This window comes from Natator depressus, chromosome 17 (genome assembly GCF_965152275.1).
Source record: "Natator depressus isolate rNatDep1 chromosome 17, rNatDep2.hap1, whole genome shotgun sequence".
Taxonomy (NCBI): domain Eukaryota; kingdom Metazoa; phylum Chordata; order Testudines; family Cheloniidae; genus Natator; species Natator depressus.
The window spans coordinates 1421880-1437232 of NC_134250.1; the positions used below are offsets into that span (position 1 = coordinate 1421880).

Sequence of the window (15353 nt, forward strand, 5' to 3'; positions counted from 1 at the left end):
TCCTCCGGCACTGCACCCCCACCCTGGCCCTGGACACTGCACCCACACCCCGTCACTGCACCCACACCCCGGCCCTGGACACTGCACCCCTCCCCCGGCACTGCACCCACACCCCGGCCTCCTCGGCGCTGCACCCCTCCTCCGGCACTGCACCCACACCCCGGCACTGCACCCACACCCCGGCCCTGGACACTGCACCCCTCCCCCGGCACTGCACCCACACCCCGGCCTCCTCAGCACTACACCCCTCCCCCGGCACTGCACCCACACCCCGGCCTCCTCGGCGCTGCACCCCTCCCCCGGCACTGCACCCCTCCCCCGGCACTGTACCCACACCCCGGCCCTGGACACTGCACCCCTCCCCCGGCACTGCACCCACACCCCGACACTGCACCCACACCCCGGCCCTGGACACTGCACCCCTCCCCCGGCACTGCACCCACACCCCGGCCTCCTCGGCGCTGCACCCCTCCTCCGGCGCTGCACCCACACCCCGGCACTGCACCCACACCCCGGCCTCCTCAGCACTACACCCCTCCCCCGTCACTGCACCCACACCCCGGCCTCCTCGGCGCTGCACCCCTCCCCCGGCACTGCACCCCTCCCCCGGCCCTGGACACTGCACCCCTCCCCCGGCACTGCACCCACACCCCGTCACTGCACCCACACCCCGGCCCTGGACACTGCACCCCTCCCCCGGCACTGCACCCACACCCCGACACTGCACCCACACCCCGGCCCTGGACACTGCACCCCTCCCCCGGCACTGCACCCACACCCCGGCCTCCTCGGCGCTGCACCCCTCCTCCGGCGCTGCACCCACACCCCGGCACTGCACCCACACCCCGGCCTCCTCAGCACTACACCCCTCCCCCGTCACTGCACCCACACCCCGGCCTCCTCGGCGCTGCACCCCTCCTCCGGCACTGCACCCCTCCCCCGGCCCTGGACACTGCACCCCTCCCCCGGCACTGCACCCACACCCCGTCACTGCACCCACACCCCGGCCCTGGACACTGCACCCCTCCCCCGGCACTGCACCCACACCCCGGCCTCCTCGGCGCTGCACCCCTCCTCCGGCACTGCACCCCCACCCCGGCCCTGGACACTGCACCCCTCCCCCGGCACTGCACCCACACCCCGGCACTGCACCCACACCCCGGCCCTGGACACTGCACCCCTCCCCCGGCACTGCACCCACACCCCGGCACTGCACCCACACCCCGGCCCTGGACACTGCACCCCTCCCCCGTCACTGCACCCACACCCCGGCCTCCTCGGCGCTGCACCCACACCCCGGCCCTGGACACTGCACCCCTCCCCCGGCACTGCACCCACACCCCGTCACTGCACCCACACCCCGGCCCTGGACACTGCACCCCTCCCCCGGCACTGCACCCACACCCCGGCCTCCTCGGCGCTGCACCCTCCTCCGGCACTGCACCCACACCCCGGCCCTGGACACTGCACCCCTCCCCCGGCACTGCACCCACACCCCGGCCTCCTCAGCACTACACCCCTCCCCCGGCACTGCACCCACACCCCGGCCCTGGACACTGCACCCCTCCCCCGTCACTGCACCCACACCCCGGCCTCCTCGGCGCTGCACCCCTCCTCCGGCACTGCACCCCCACCCTGGCCCTGGACACTGCACCCACACCCCGTCACTGCACCCACACCCCGGCCCTGGACACTGCACCCCTCCCCCGGCACTGCACCCACACCCCGGCCTCCTCGGCGCTGCACCCCTCCTCCGGCACTGCACCCACACCCCGGCACTGCACCCACACCCCGGCCCTGGACACTGCACCCCTCCCCCGGCACTGCACCCACACCCCGGCCTCCTCAGCACTACACCCCTCCCCCGGCACTGCACCCACACCCCGGCCTCCTCGGCGCTGCACCCCTCCCCCGGCACTGCACCCCTCCCCCGGCACTGTACCCACACCCCGGCCCTGGACACTGCACCCCTCCCCCGGCACTGCACCCACACCCCGACACTGCACCCACACCCCGGCCCTGGACACTGCACCCCTCCCCCGGCACTGCACCCACACCCCGGCCTCCTCGGCGCTGCACCCCTCCTCCGGCGCTGCACCCACACCCCGGCACTGCACCCACACCCCGGCCTCCTCAGCACTACACCCCTCCCCCGTCACTGCACCCACACCCCGGCCTCCTCGGCGCTGCACCCCTCCCCCGGCACTGCACCCCTCCCCCGGCCCTGGACACTGCACCCCTCCCCCGGCACTGCACCCACACCCCGTCACTGCACCCACACCCCGGCCCTGGACACTGCACCCCTCCCCCGGCACTGCACCCACACCCCGGCCTCCTCGGCGCTGCACCCCTCCTCCGGCGCTGCACCCACACCCCGGCACTGCACCCACACCCCGGCCTCCTCGGCGCTGCACCCCTCCTCCGGCACTGCACCCCCACCCCGGCCCTGGACACTGCACCCCTCCCCCGGCACTGCACCCACACCCCGTCACTGCACCCACACCCCGGCCCTGGATACTGCACCCCTCCCCCGGCACTGCACCCACACCCCTGCCTCCTCGGCACTGCACCCCTCCTCCGGCACTGCACCCCCACCCCGGCCCTGGACACTGCACCCCTCCCCCGGCACTTCACCCACACCCCGTCACTGCACCCACACCCCGGCCCTGGATACTGCACCCCTCCCCCGGCACTGCACCCACACCCCGGCCTCCTCGGCACTGCACCCCTCCCCTGGCCATTGTACCCACTTCCCGGACCTGGGCACTGGGCCCCTCCGCCGACACTGCACCCACACCCCAGCCTCCTCAGCATTCCACCCCTCCCCCAGCACTCCACCCACACCCCACCCTCCCCAGCATTGGCATTGTGCCCCTCCCCCGACACTGCACCCACACCCTGCCCTCCCCAGCCCTGGGTACTGTGCCCCTGCCCTGACATTGCACCCACACCCCGGCCTCCTTGGTACTGCACCCCTCCCCCAGCACTGCACCCACACCCCACTCTCCCTGGCATCGGGCACTGTGCCCCACCCCTGACACTGCACCCACACTCTGCCCTCCCCAGCACTGGGCACTGTGCCCCTCTCCCAACACTGCACCCACACCCTCACTGCACACACACCCAATCCAGCACACACACCCCGTCCCCAGGCACTGCAGCTCTCTCTCCTCCTGGCCAGTGTCCCCTATCCCCCCCACCAGCATCGGGCACTGCACACCTCCCCCCAACACTCCTAATTAACTCAGAATCCAGCACCCGTGCCTTAGTGACTGCTTTCCTGCAAGGTGATTCTCGGCCCGGGAACCCTGAGCAGAGCCTGGGGCTGGCCCCACTCTTCTCTCGCTAACTGCCACTCAGACCTTGTAGGAAGGAGGCATTTGACCTTTCTGCCTCCATTTCCCCAGCTGTAAAACACAGCTACCATTCCTGCAGGCTGGCGAAATTGGCAAGAGCCCTGTGACACCAGAGGATTAACACTAATTCCCTTGGTGGTAGAATGGCACTTTACCCATGACAAAGATCAGGAAGATCCAGCCCTTAAGGAGCAATCAGTCACCTTCAGCCAGGTCAAGAGGTGCAGATGGCTGGCCAAGGAAAGCACCAAGAGAACTCAAGAAGAGTGGACTGGAGCACATTACAGCTCTACCACTAAGGACAGGCAGTCCTTGCAGTAGTAATGGGGATGGAGCACGGGCCACCAAACAGCTTAAGGGGAATCTTAGCTGCATCAGAAAAAGCTAAACACCCCAGTCCTGTTTTACTACAGTTCCGGAGTAGGCCACACTCCACCCCTACAGGAGGGCAGCAGCTGCCTTCCTTGCACAGGGACGGAAGAGTTCTACTGAACTGAGCGTGCAGCAAGAGACTGGTAGAGCTAGCCCTGGGCAATTGATGGAGGAGCTTCACCCACCACTGAAGCAGCGCCACCTCTGGGGTGGAACTTGGCAGCTGTTTTAGCAGCACAAGACAGTTCAGCAGAGGAAGGGAGGAAAGCACCAGTGTCCAGCTGAAGCCGTAGGGGGATGTGGAGAGGAAGTTTGTAATGGACAGCAGAGACCCGGAGCTTTGGGAGAGGAAGGGCGGGATTTGGAAGAAGTCTCCATGTGGGTTTGGTGCTCCAGAGTGCATGGCTGGAAGCAGCTACTTTGTCTTCTTCACCCCAACTCAGAATACCCATGTTAAACAGACCACCACCCCCTGGAGAGAAAGCAGCTAGCCCTCATCCCTAGCACCAGATGGAAGTAGCAGTCGCTTGTCGTCACTTTCTCTATGATTTATTTGTTAGACTATTTGGTACATCAGGTGCATATGGAGAACACAACACACGGCAGGAACCGGCTCCCCTACCATCGGCTGCTCACGCCTGACTCGGGCAGACACAGCGGTGGTGGCACGATGGGGCGGGGAGCACACAATCAGAACTGCAAAGCTACAGCTTCACACCACGTGCAGTCTAATGCAGCGTGGGTCCCACGCGGCCAGGGTGCTGAGACCACACAGGGCAGGTGGAGAATGGGCACTGGAGCACCAACAACACGGAACGCTTCCCGCACGCAAGCACCCCTCGGGAACGGGGCCTCCTGCCACAGAGCCAGGCATGGGCCCAGGGGACATCGCCCCTCCCCACCCCTGCCAGCCTAGCTCCTCTCCCACCTCCAAACAATACCCTTTAAGGAGAACTGGAGAATTAAAGGGGAAGGGACGGGGTCTGCAGCCTGCCTGCACTGTCTGGCCAGTCCCTCACGGGAGACTCTGGCAGGGCACCTCCCCCGCCTCTTTCACAGGCACAAAGTCGGTAGCAGTTGAAAGAAAACACAAGACTGGGGCAGTATGTCCAGGTGGGGCTCGCTCCTCCTCTCCCCCGCCCCGGAGGCAGCTACTTGGCTCCTGTCGGCGGCTACAGTAGAAAGCTGGGGGTGACTCGTGGCTGATATGGAACGTAGCAGAGTGGGAGACTGGTTGGTCAGTGGGGCTGGAATGCCCGGCCGGGGGCTCCAAGCCAGGGGCTCAGTAGGCATGGTTAGCCACGTAGAGGGACTGCCCGGCAGCACCGGAGTCATCTCCGCTGCCCTCGTACTTGCCAAGAGCGGCCAGACTGTTCACCTAAGACACAGGGAGAAACCAGTTAGCATCCTGGTCCCTGGCTGTGCCCCCAGCCGTGGCCCTGGCACAACAGGGGACATATCAGGTGCCACATTGGGGAAGAGAGGAGTGTCCCCCACCCACCCCACCATTCCCGTTTTCACTGCTCCCTTCACCACGTGTGCCAGACACCATTTCTAGCCCGGATGTGGAGATTCCAGACACACAATACACACGCACTCCCTCCTGGCGTCTCCTGGCAGCCCTGCCAGGACGCACTGGGCTCATCCCAACACTTTGCTGGACACAGGGGCTTGACTGGACAATTCCAGGAAGCTTTAGATTGCAAGTGGCCAAACAGATCTTTCACCATGACACCTCGGGCTGGGGGCAGGGCACCTCCTGGTCCTTGCTGCCCAGGAGTTTCCAGGGCAGGGAATTGGGGAAAGGACCCTTCGTAGCGCACCCCGACCTCCGGCTCAGTACCTCGGCACGCTTCATAAACGCCTCAGTGGCAGAGCTCTCGTTCTCCCTCTGGCCACGCCAGGCGTTGAGCGCCGAGGCCTGCAGGGCACGTCCGTAGGAGAAGGTCAGAGCCCAGGGCCTGGCCAGGGGGCAGTTGTTGATGGCGTTCAGATTAATGGAAGCTTCCTCCTCACTCTGCCCCCCAGAAAGGAAGGTGACACCTGAAAACAAGGCCAGGACATTGAGGGAGGGCTCGAATCCTGGGCTCAAACCCAGATGCGTGGACACCCAGGGCCTCCCACACCCACCTCCTGCACAGCCCCGAACCTCCACTGCAGAACAAACTCTGCAGCACCCACAAGCTGAGAGAGCCGGGCTCTGCCTGGCCTGGGTAGCAGCGAGCTCCCCTCTCCCAGGCCTGGCCTACACTTAGGAATCAAATCGAGCTAGCTCCGTCGCCCAGAGCACCAAGGATGCCTCGGTCGCCAGAGTAACTGCCTCGAGGGGGCCATTTACCACAGCAACAGACACCGCTTCCGTCCACGCAGGACACGTGTCCACACAGCCTACCAGGGTGCAGCGGTGCTGTGCCGTGTGGACAGCAGACGTGGGTGCTACAGCTTGAGCGCGGCTGACCCAGCACTGGCCGGGATGCAGGGAGCATCAGCCTCTCCCATGAGCTCAGCACTGTTCCCTTCCCGGGCAGGGACGCCTCGGGACCAAGCGACTCCACCATCTGGGGGTGGGGCGCTCAAAGGCAGCTGCTCTGTGCCCTGGCTACCTGGGACGGCGGGAGGCACGGTGCGGCGCAGCGCTGTCACCGTGGCCATGGCGATCTCCTCAGCGCTGTACTTGGTTGGGCAGGCGTGCCCTGGGGTCACCATGTTGGGTTTCAGCAGTGTGCCCTCCAGGTAGACGTGATGGTCACTCAGGGCCTTGTACACAGCCGCGAGCACCTGAAAGCAAGGCAGCAAGCGCCTGGGTCCCACGTCTGCGCTGCACCCTGGGGAACCCAGGCTCTCCCCACGAGCCCAAACCATGCCCCGAGCCCTGCTCAGAGCCCAAGAAGCTGCTGGGGATGTCCCACGTGCCCCAGTGCCAGGTGCAGGGCAGGGCCTGGAGTGCTGTGGTGACGTCCCAGCATGGCGCCTTCTGCCCACCAGGGTGGCAGTTAAGACTGCAGAGCCCTCTGAGTGCAGGCGACCTGCATGGGGGATAACGGGGCACGCGGAACAGCGGCTGGGGTGGGTACATTTCTCTAGGCAGCTCCACTGACACATCGTCCCCTGGTCTCGCTGTGCGCCATGCCCCCCAACGCCCCGGCACTGCTGGGGCAGGGCTCACCTTCTCGGTCACATACTGGCAGCGCTTCAGGTCATGGTCTCCGTCGGGCAGGATCTCCGGCTCCACAATGGGCACGATGCCATTCTGCAATGGGGAAGGTGTTACGGGTTGCACCCTGTGTGGCAGAGCGGGAGGGAACATGCCAGACAGGTCTCCTCACCCAAGGGTGCTCTGCAGGGGACGATGGGGCGGGCAGGTTTGCCCTGCAGGGCAAAGGCCTCGCCAAGCTTTCACCCCCTGGCACCAGCGCACACATGTTCCCTGGTCAGAGAGGGGCCCCACAGCTGGGTCTAGCAGAGCCACGGAGCGTTTAACGCAACTGGGCCCTAGGATCCGTGTGAAAAGTGCCATCCAAAACCACCCCCAGCTGGCGACGGGGACACCTCACTGCCCTAGGGACTGAGCGCCCGGCCTGCCAGCCAGAGGCCTCCTGGTCCCCCCGAGCGAGCCCCTGCACCACCGGGGCTGCTCAGTGCTGGGGTGGGGGAGGGGGAGAAGACCCCGCAGGGCTCAGGTACCACTGACTGGATGGGGCCAGCATTGCGCCCATCCCCCTGTGACCCGAGTGGAAGCTCTCTGGGGCAGGGCCCTGCACAACACAACGTGCACAGTCAGAGCGACGCTGGGCCCCACAGCATAGAGCCGCGCAGCCCCAGTCTGGTGCCCCACCGCGCTGCCCTCACCTGCTGGCAGATGCTGGCGTAGCGGGCCAGGACGTTGGCGTTCTCCAGGATGGCGAGGGCCGAGGGGGTGTTCTCGCTGATCTTCAGCACGCAGCGCCACTTGGCAAAGTCCGCGCCGTCCTTCTTGTACTGGGCACAGCGCTCGGACAGCCCATCCAGACCTGCCCCGACACACAGCTACCCTCAGCCAGGCTCAGCCGAGGCCTCTGGACCCACCCCGCCCTCTGGTGCCAACCACTCCCCGGGCAAGTGGGAATCCCATGCTGAGGGCACGTGGCAGCTGCCCCAGCTCCACCCATCAAGACGGGGAATCGCCACCGTTTCCAGACAGGTCTGAGGGGTTATTACAGATCTCAGCTCCCCCAGCCCACGCACAGAGCAGCCGTCTCGTACCTTGGGTCGTGGTTTCTCCATCTGTCCCAGCCAGAGGCACAACGCCCTTGTCCACCTGCAAAGGGAACGGCAGGGCACAGGTGAGGCCAGACCGCAGCGCCCCGGTAGCCCCTCCCCGGGACTGGCTGGAAACCCAGACACACACCTGCCCCAGGGAACGCAGGGCATGCCCAGGAACAGGACAGGGGCCTCGGTGTCTGGGAAAGCAGCCCCGGCCTGAGCTGAGTGAAGCCACGGCAACGGGAGCAGAGCCTCTGAGCTGTCAGGGTGAGCAGCTAGTGCGCCTCCCTGCTGAGTCCAGACACCCCGAGGGCAGCAACGTCCCGGGGCAGCCACGCGCACGGGGCCTGCCACACCCCGGCATTGACCGCCAGAGGGTGCAAGTGCCCCACACCACCCCAAGCAGAACCGCTCACGGTAGCCCTCAGCCACACACCTTGATGCCCACCACGATGCCCTTGTCTTTGATCATCCTGACGAAGGGGGTGCCGTCATCCCCCTGCTGATACATGGTCTCGTGGAAGAAGATGACACCTCCGATGCACTTCTTCACCCGGTTGTCAGCACTGAACAAGATCTGGCGGTAGAGCCGGCGGTTCTCCTCTGTGTTCTCCACCCCAATCTGGTTCAGACGCTTGGCCATGCTTCCTGGAGGGACAGAGGGGGGCATGGATGAGGCATGGGATGCGTTTCCCTGGGGGAAAGAGGAGCCCAGGGGAACGCTGGATTTGCCACTGAGCACCGGGTCTCAGCACCAGCCACCACCCACACCCGATGCCCGGGGAGCGAGTGGCATGTGGGGGCAGCAGCTGCCTAGGACACCAGTGCAGGGAACAACTTTCTGGCTGTAGCTCTGCGAATACCCATGAAGGAGCAGCAGGCGCAAAGGCTGGTGTGGTTCTGAAGGGAACATCACCGTCTGAGGAGAGGAGATAAACAGCCCCCAGTGATCCCTGGACCACCACAGAACAGGACCCCTTGGCGTGACCCTTGGACTCTGGGATCACAAATGTCTTTGGGGCCAGAGGTTGCAGCAGGAGTTGTACAGAGGGAGCCTCTAAAGAGAGCGCAGCATGGCACACCGGGTTTTCTTCCTGCCAGCTCCTGAGCCAGCTGTGCTCACGCCTGGGATGTCAGCCCTGGAGCCGCCAGCTCAGCACCATTTCCAGAACCTCAGCGCCCCCCGTCACTGATGTGCCAGGCCAAACCCCAAGCTGGATGCCGAGACCAGCATGGGGGGCTGCAGGGAGGGAGCAGGAGCCCAGAGGGGTCATTTTCCCCAACAAGGAGTTATTCAGACCAACCTACGGACTCATCCGCTGCCAGGATCCCCTTGCCTGGGGCCACGATTTGCAGTGCGATGTCAGACAGCTCCTTCTTCTGCTCAGCCGAGAGCGCGGGATACTGGTGCGTCATCGTTACGGATAGCTGGAGTCTCCTGAACCGGGGGTGGGGTGAGCAAGGAGTTAGCCCATCCCCTGCTCTGGGGAGCAGGGACAGATGGAAGTCTTCACCTCTGCCACGAAGGCAGAGTCCTGGTCCCCGTTCCCGCCCCCGCAGCACTGAGAGCACTCAGCGGCCTTCCCCACTGGTCAGCGTGCACCATGACCCCCTTCAGGAGCTTCCCTTCTGTAATACACCCACTTGCCCACCAGGAGGCACTGCGGCAGCCCACTGACTCCAGCCCCAGGCTCTCCATGCAGGAGTGTTGGCTGGGGGTTATGTTTGTGCCAGTCCCAGGCTTCCCCGGAGGCGCCGTGTCGGGGAGCAGGAGTGGACAGAGTGCTGGCTGGGGGGCACCTGCCCCCTCCATCGCAAACACCGCAGAAGGCTCCCCCCAGACACGGCAGTGTTGCTGCTTCCAAAACTCCAAGGTCATTTGCTAAACCTGGTGCCCCCCCAACGCAGGGGCACCGAGTCTGCAGTGACCCCTCGGCTGCCCTCTCCCTGCACCGATGGGGGAATTGAGCCCATCCAGGCTCCCGAAACCAGCCGAGACCCCCCAGCCCGGCATCCTTGGGAGTGGGGGGGGACCAATCCCACCCTCTCCCTCTGTGGCTGTGGTACAGCTGGGTCAACACGCCAAACACAGGGAAGCAGCCCATTGCCACCCTGCCTCGGTCAGCAGCCATCTGGCCAGAGGCTTCTCTCGGATTGTCCCGGAGACAAAGGGCCGAACCCATCCGCCTGACTGTCCTAACCCGAACGGGGCCGGTTACGTAATGGACAGTGCTGCCACCCCAGGCACGGGCCCAGCCTCGTGCAGCACGGCCCAGCCTGCTCCTCCCCCTCCCTCCCCCCCGCCATCTCAGGGCTCTGCTGCACAGGCCGAGAGCCAGGATTAGATACTGGGTCCACTGTGCTCCTGGCACGAGCCTCCCCCAAGCAGGGGAGATGGGCCCCCCTCCCCTCCGCACAGCGTGGGGCCTTCTCTAGTCGCATCCCGAGGTGGGGGCAACAATCAGACCAGACCTGGGAAATCCCTAGCCCAGCCGGACAAGGTGGGCTATCAGCTCTTGCCCCACCCCTTGCGCTCCAGGCCGGGGCAGCGTACCAGCCCCCTTCTACTGTGGGAAGCTGGCCAGGGAGACTCACACTCACAAAGCGAGACTGAGGCAGAGCCAGGAACAGGAGCCCCGATTCACAGTCCTGAGCTCCAACCCCAGGGAGAAGGGAGCCTAACAGCATGAGAGTCCATTTCAAGCTCCCTGTAACCCCCGTGGAGGCCCGGTCACGGGGCTACAGGGGCCCCCAGTGCATGCAGCCGACTTCCCATGCAACCCACAGAAATGCTGCTCCAGCAGGGAGCAGCCGTCGAAGCCCATGTGCAGCCCATAGGAACCTTGCAAGTGGGGACTGGCTGGTCAGGACAAGCCTGCAATGCGCCATAAGCCAGTTAAGGCCGGTTACGAGCCTGTCTGCTCCAGCACAGCGCCCAGGCAGCCCGATGAGCTCAGATGCTCATCATGCAGCCAAGACCCAGCCCGGCTTGTCAGCTGGGGTGACCACTCTGCAGCCAGCTGGGGCCAAGCCCCCTGCTCCCAGAGACAGACGGACCCCTCCAGCAAGGGGCATGAGCCAGGGTCCCCAGCCTGTCTGCTGAGCCTGGCACCAAGGTTTGCCATGGGGACAGCACAGAGCAAGCACAGAACTCGGCTGCTCGGGACCACGGACCCTAGGGTCTTCTGGGGGCACTTAGCTGGTGTCAGCAGATGGCCTCTGGGCAAAGGCCCCCCCAGCAACCGCCCCCCCAGCCTCCCCCCCGCACCATCGACCCCCCCAGCATCCCCCCGCACCCAGCCCCCCCAGCATCCCCCCCGCACCGCTCCCCCGCACCACTGGCCCCCCAGCATCCCCCCCACACCGCCCCCCCAAGCCACCGCCCCCACAGCATCCTCCTCCGCACCACTGGCCCCCGAGCATCCCTCCCGCACTCCCGGCCCCCCAGCATCCCCCCCGCACCGCCCTGAGCCACCGACCCCCCAGCATCCTCCCCGCACCGACCCCCCAGCAACCAGCAACCCTTCCGCCCCACCCCCAGCAGCCCCCCCAGCAACCCTTCCGCTCCCCCCCCCCAGCATCCCCCCGCACCGGCCTCCCCAAGCCACCAGCCCCCCAGCATCCTCCCCGCACCGCCCCCCCCAGCAACCAGCAACCCTTCCGCTCCCCCCCCAGCATCCCCCCCGCACCGGCCCCCCAGCAACCCTTCCGCTCCTCCCCCAGCATCCCCCCCGCACCGGCCCCCCCCGCATCACCAGCTCCCCCCCAGCATACCCCCCGCATCACCAGCCCCCCAACATCCTCCCCCGCACCACCGGCCCCCCAGCAACTCTTCCGCTCCCCCCCCCAAGTAACCCCCCCACCAGCCCCCCAAGCCATCTCCGGCCCCCTCAGCATCCTGCCCCGCCAGAGCCGGGGGCGGCGACCTAGCTTCGCCCTTCGGCGCGGCTCCCCGGCCAGGAGCCCCTCGAGCCGCCCCAGCTCCGGCGCGGCGCGGGCAGCGTCCCGGGCCGCCCTTACCGGCAGGCTGGGCTGGGCTCCCCGGCGCGGCGCGGCGGCTCTGCGGGCTGCGCGGCTCGGGCGCCGGTAAATGAGGCTGGAGCAAGTGCCGCAGCGCGACGTGACTCCGGCGGGCGGGGCCGGCGACTCAGCCCCGCCCGCGGCGCCGGGGGGCCCGCGGGGGCGGTTGCGAAGCGGGGGAGGGGGGCAGTTCCTAAGGGGGGCTATGGGACCAGGGGGCAGTTCCCAAGGGGCAGGCCATAGGGCCATGGCGCTATTCCCAAGAGGGGGGCAGTTCCCAAGGGGGGGCAGGGGGCAGTTCCCAAGGGGCAGGCTATGGGGCCATGGGGCAGTTCCCAAGGGGGGGGCAGGGGGCATTTCCCAGGGGGGCTATGGAACCAGAGGGCAGTTCCCAAGGGGGGAGTAGGGGGCAGTTCCCAGGGGGGCTATGGGACCAGAGGGCAGTTCCCAAGGGGGGAGCAGGAGGCCATTCCCAAGAGGGGGGCAGGGGGCAGTTCCCAGGGGGGCTATGGGACCAGAGGGCAGTTCCCAAGGGGGGAGCAGGGGGCAGTTTCCAGGGGGGCTATGGGACCAGAGGGCAGTTCCCAAGGGGGGAGCAGGAGGCCATTCCCAAGAGGGGGGCAGGGGGCAGTTCCCAGGGGGGCTATGGGACCACAGGGCAGTTCCCAAGTGGGGGCAGGGGGCAGTTCCCAGGGGGGCTATGGGACCACAGGGCAGTTCCCAAGTGGGGGCAGGGGGCAGTTCCCAAGGGGCAGGCTATGGGGCAGTTCCCAGGGGGGCTATGGGACCACAGGGCAGTTCCCAAGGGGGGGCAGGGGGCAGTTCCCAAGGGGCAGGCCATGAGGCAGTTTCCAAGGGGGGGGGCAGGGGGCCCTCTCCAGCACTCCCTGCCCTGCTACCTGTGCCATGGCTGGGGGTGCAGGGCCTTAGGCTCTGCTGCACCCCCTGGGAGAGCCAGGGCCTGGCTGGAGAACGCTTGTGGGCTCCAGCACCCGACGCAAGCCGAAGCACCTGACCCAGTACGTGACAAGCAGGGAGAGCATGGGGCCTGGCTGCCAGGGCACCCCTGCAGAACCCCCCGGGGGGGCCTGAGGCCCTCGAACTCCAAGGGCCCTGGCACTTGCATGGACCCCTACCCCCATGCTGCTCTTACGCCCAAGGCAGGGAGGCCAGGCAACCACCCTGTCCTCTCGCTGTCCAGGCCCCCCGTGGGCCCCTCGCAGTACCTGACCCTGCCTTTCCCCCTTCCAGGAACCACTGCCAAGTCCTCTCCATTCAGTCTCCCATTGTCTGGCCCTGAATGGCACCTCTTAGCGAAGGGGAAGTTTAGCGCCGTAGGCCCTGCCCGGCACACACTGCCCAGCTCTTCCCCACCGAGATTCACAGCTTCTCTCTGCTGCCGGAGGCCTGAGCCAGGAGCCAGCCATTGGCCAGTCGGGTGTCTCCTCATGTCACCCCACGTGGCATGGGGCCTCCATCTTCCTCTAGAGCTGCAGCCCAGTCCCCTAAAGCAGCTCCCAGGCTCGAAGATGAAAATGGGTCTCGCTCTACTTGCTGTCCTAGGTAGGGCAGAAGGGGCTCTGTGGGGCCCATGGTAGCATGCGGCAGGGAGGTGGTTCGAGGGAGAGGAGCACAATCCTGAGAGGGAGTGGAGGGACAGGCCCCCATGCTGTCCCTAAGGCCACTCAGCCTTCACAGGGAGTGAAATCACAGCTCCCTGCTGTCCCTCTAAGCAGCAGAAGCAGGTTAAGGACCAGGCCATCTGCTCTGTACCCTGCACTGCAGGGCAAACGTACCCAGCCGGGTTAATTTTCCAGGACCGTGGGCTGAGTAGCAGCATAGGTGGTGTCTGCTCACAGCAGGGCCTAGAGGCTCCTTGGCAGGATGTCTAGGCACTGGATCGCAGCTGTTCAGAGGCTGCTGTTTATGAGACCTGTCCTTTAAGCTGAATACAGGAGGGGGAGGAGAGGGAAGCGAGCCTGTTTCCCAGCACCTCCCATACTCCCCTCAGCTACAGCTAGGGGCAGAGGCAGCTGTTCCACAGCTGAAGAGAGAGGCAAGGTGACCCTGCCACCCAGCTGAGAGGCGGGGACAGCACCAGGGAGCGAAGCCATTAAAAACCAGAGCGTTTTGTTTCCATATAGCTGCTTTTGGGCACATTACGGTTAGTGTGGTCACAAGCAAGTGCTGTCCTGGCAGCAGCTCTGCCCTGGGAGGAGATCAATAGACCCATGCAGCTACAACCCACCGATCCAGAGCAGAAGACAGCATGGCCCATAGGAGCCAGCACAAGGCTACGTCCTGCAACAGCATGGAAGACTCCAACTCAGGGCTTCCCTCATGGCTTTCAAGGCAGGGAGATCCTGCAGATGTTTGACAAAGGGGGGAGGTGGGAAGGAATCAACATTTGAGCGAAATAGAAAGAGGTTTTCAAAGCAAGCCCCCCGTTGCAGATCTGTGCTCAGGGAAGGCCCAGCATGCGTGCTCCCCCCTCCCCAGCAGGGTTGCTGGGGAGAGGTCAGGAGTGGCAAGGGGCTCTGCTCCTGGAAGCCCTGGGCTGGCCAGAGGGACAGTGACAGGAGATTAGCCCCAGCTGTGTGGTCCAGCTCTGCTGCATGCTCACACCACCAGACAGCTTCCCCTTCTCACCGGGCCCAGGCTGCACTTCCACATCACCCCATTACTGCTGGGTCCTGGGAATCTCTCACACCACCCCCAAGAGCCGGGGGTCCCAAGGACAAAGCAGCCTCAGGCTGCCACCTCTGCAGGAGGCTTTCACCCTAAGAAAGGATCACCGGAAGTTAGATCCGAGGAGCAAGGAACTGAGAATCTAGGACACCAAAGCAGGAGCTGCCTCTGAGGGGAAACTAGGTCAGCTCAGCCTTGCTGGGTTCATGCGTGTGCAGTTCGCAGGAGCCCTGGGAACGCGAAGATCAGCAAGGCTGCATACGAACTACAGAACACCAGGCAGAGGAGCGACCCCCTGCCAAGGAAGGGGGGGCTGTCACAACGCAGGGAGAGGAGGCAGTGGTGGGGAAGTCGTCTGCCCCGTGATAAGCCCAAAGGAGTCCGGGTGCTCTGACCAGGGGCAGCAGGTGTCATGCCAGGTGCCCTCAGACAGTTACTATGAATGCTCCCCTGGCAGGCAGCAGAGAACCCAAAGAATGAACTCCAGCCTACCTGGGCAGTGAGCCTGTTAGTGAGCCCCAAGAGAGGCCCCCCCCCGCCCCACCCCCAAGCTTGGCTCTCGGATCAGGCAAGAGGCAGAGCAATGCAGGGTGTCACAACTTTAATAAATATATACACACACACACACACACACACACACACACACACACACACACACGTAGCGCTACGGAGCCC

General features: G+C 65.6%; 1 protein-coding gene across 1 annotated transcript; it reads right to left on the minus strand.

Annotated features, from left to right (window-relative positions):
• Nucleotides 1-4261: 4261 nt before the first annotated feature.
• ALDOC (aldolase, fructose-bisphosphate C) lies at nt 4262-12117 on the minus strand. Its single transcript, XM_074974238.1, has 9 exons — nt 11991-12117; nt 9275-9408; nt 8407-8618; nt 7971-8025; nt 7578-7738; nt 6895-6978; nt 6332-6506; nt 5572-5771; nt 4262-5106 (listed from the first exon to the last, which is right to left on the minus strand). Exons 2-9 carry the CDS (start codon nt 9384-9386, stop codon nt 5011-5013), a joined length of 1095 nt encoding a protein of 364 aa, XP_074830339.1. The 5' UTR covers nt 9387-9408; nt 11991-12117; the 3' UTR covers nt 4262-5010.
• Between the last annotated feature and the right edge of the window lie 3236 nt (nt 12118-15353).

What these genes read in the sequence shown, in the direction of transcription:
- ALDOC (XM_074974238.1), bottom strand. Translation starts at nt 9,386, where the DNA reads ATGACGCACCAGTATCCCGCGCTCTCGGCTGAGCAGAAGAAGGAGCTG. An exon ending in CGTGCCTCCCGCCGTCCCAG is followed by an intron (nt 5,772 to 6,331) that starts GTAGCCAGGGCA and finishes CCTTGTTTTCAG; the next exon opens with GTGTCACCTTCCTTTCTGGG. An exon ending in CGTTTATGAAGCGTGCCGAG is followed by an intron (nt 5,107 to 5,571) that starts GTACTGAGCCGG and finishes CCTGTGTCTTAG; the next exon opens with GTGAACAGTCTGGCCGCTCT.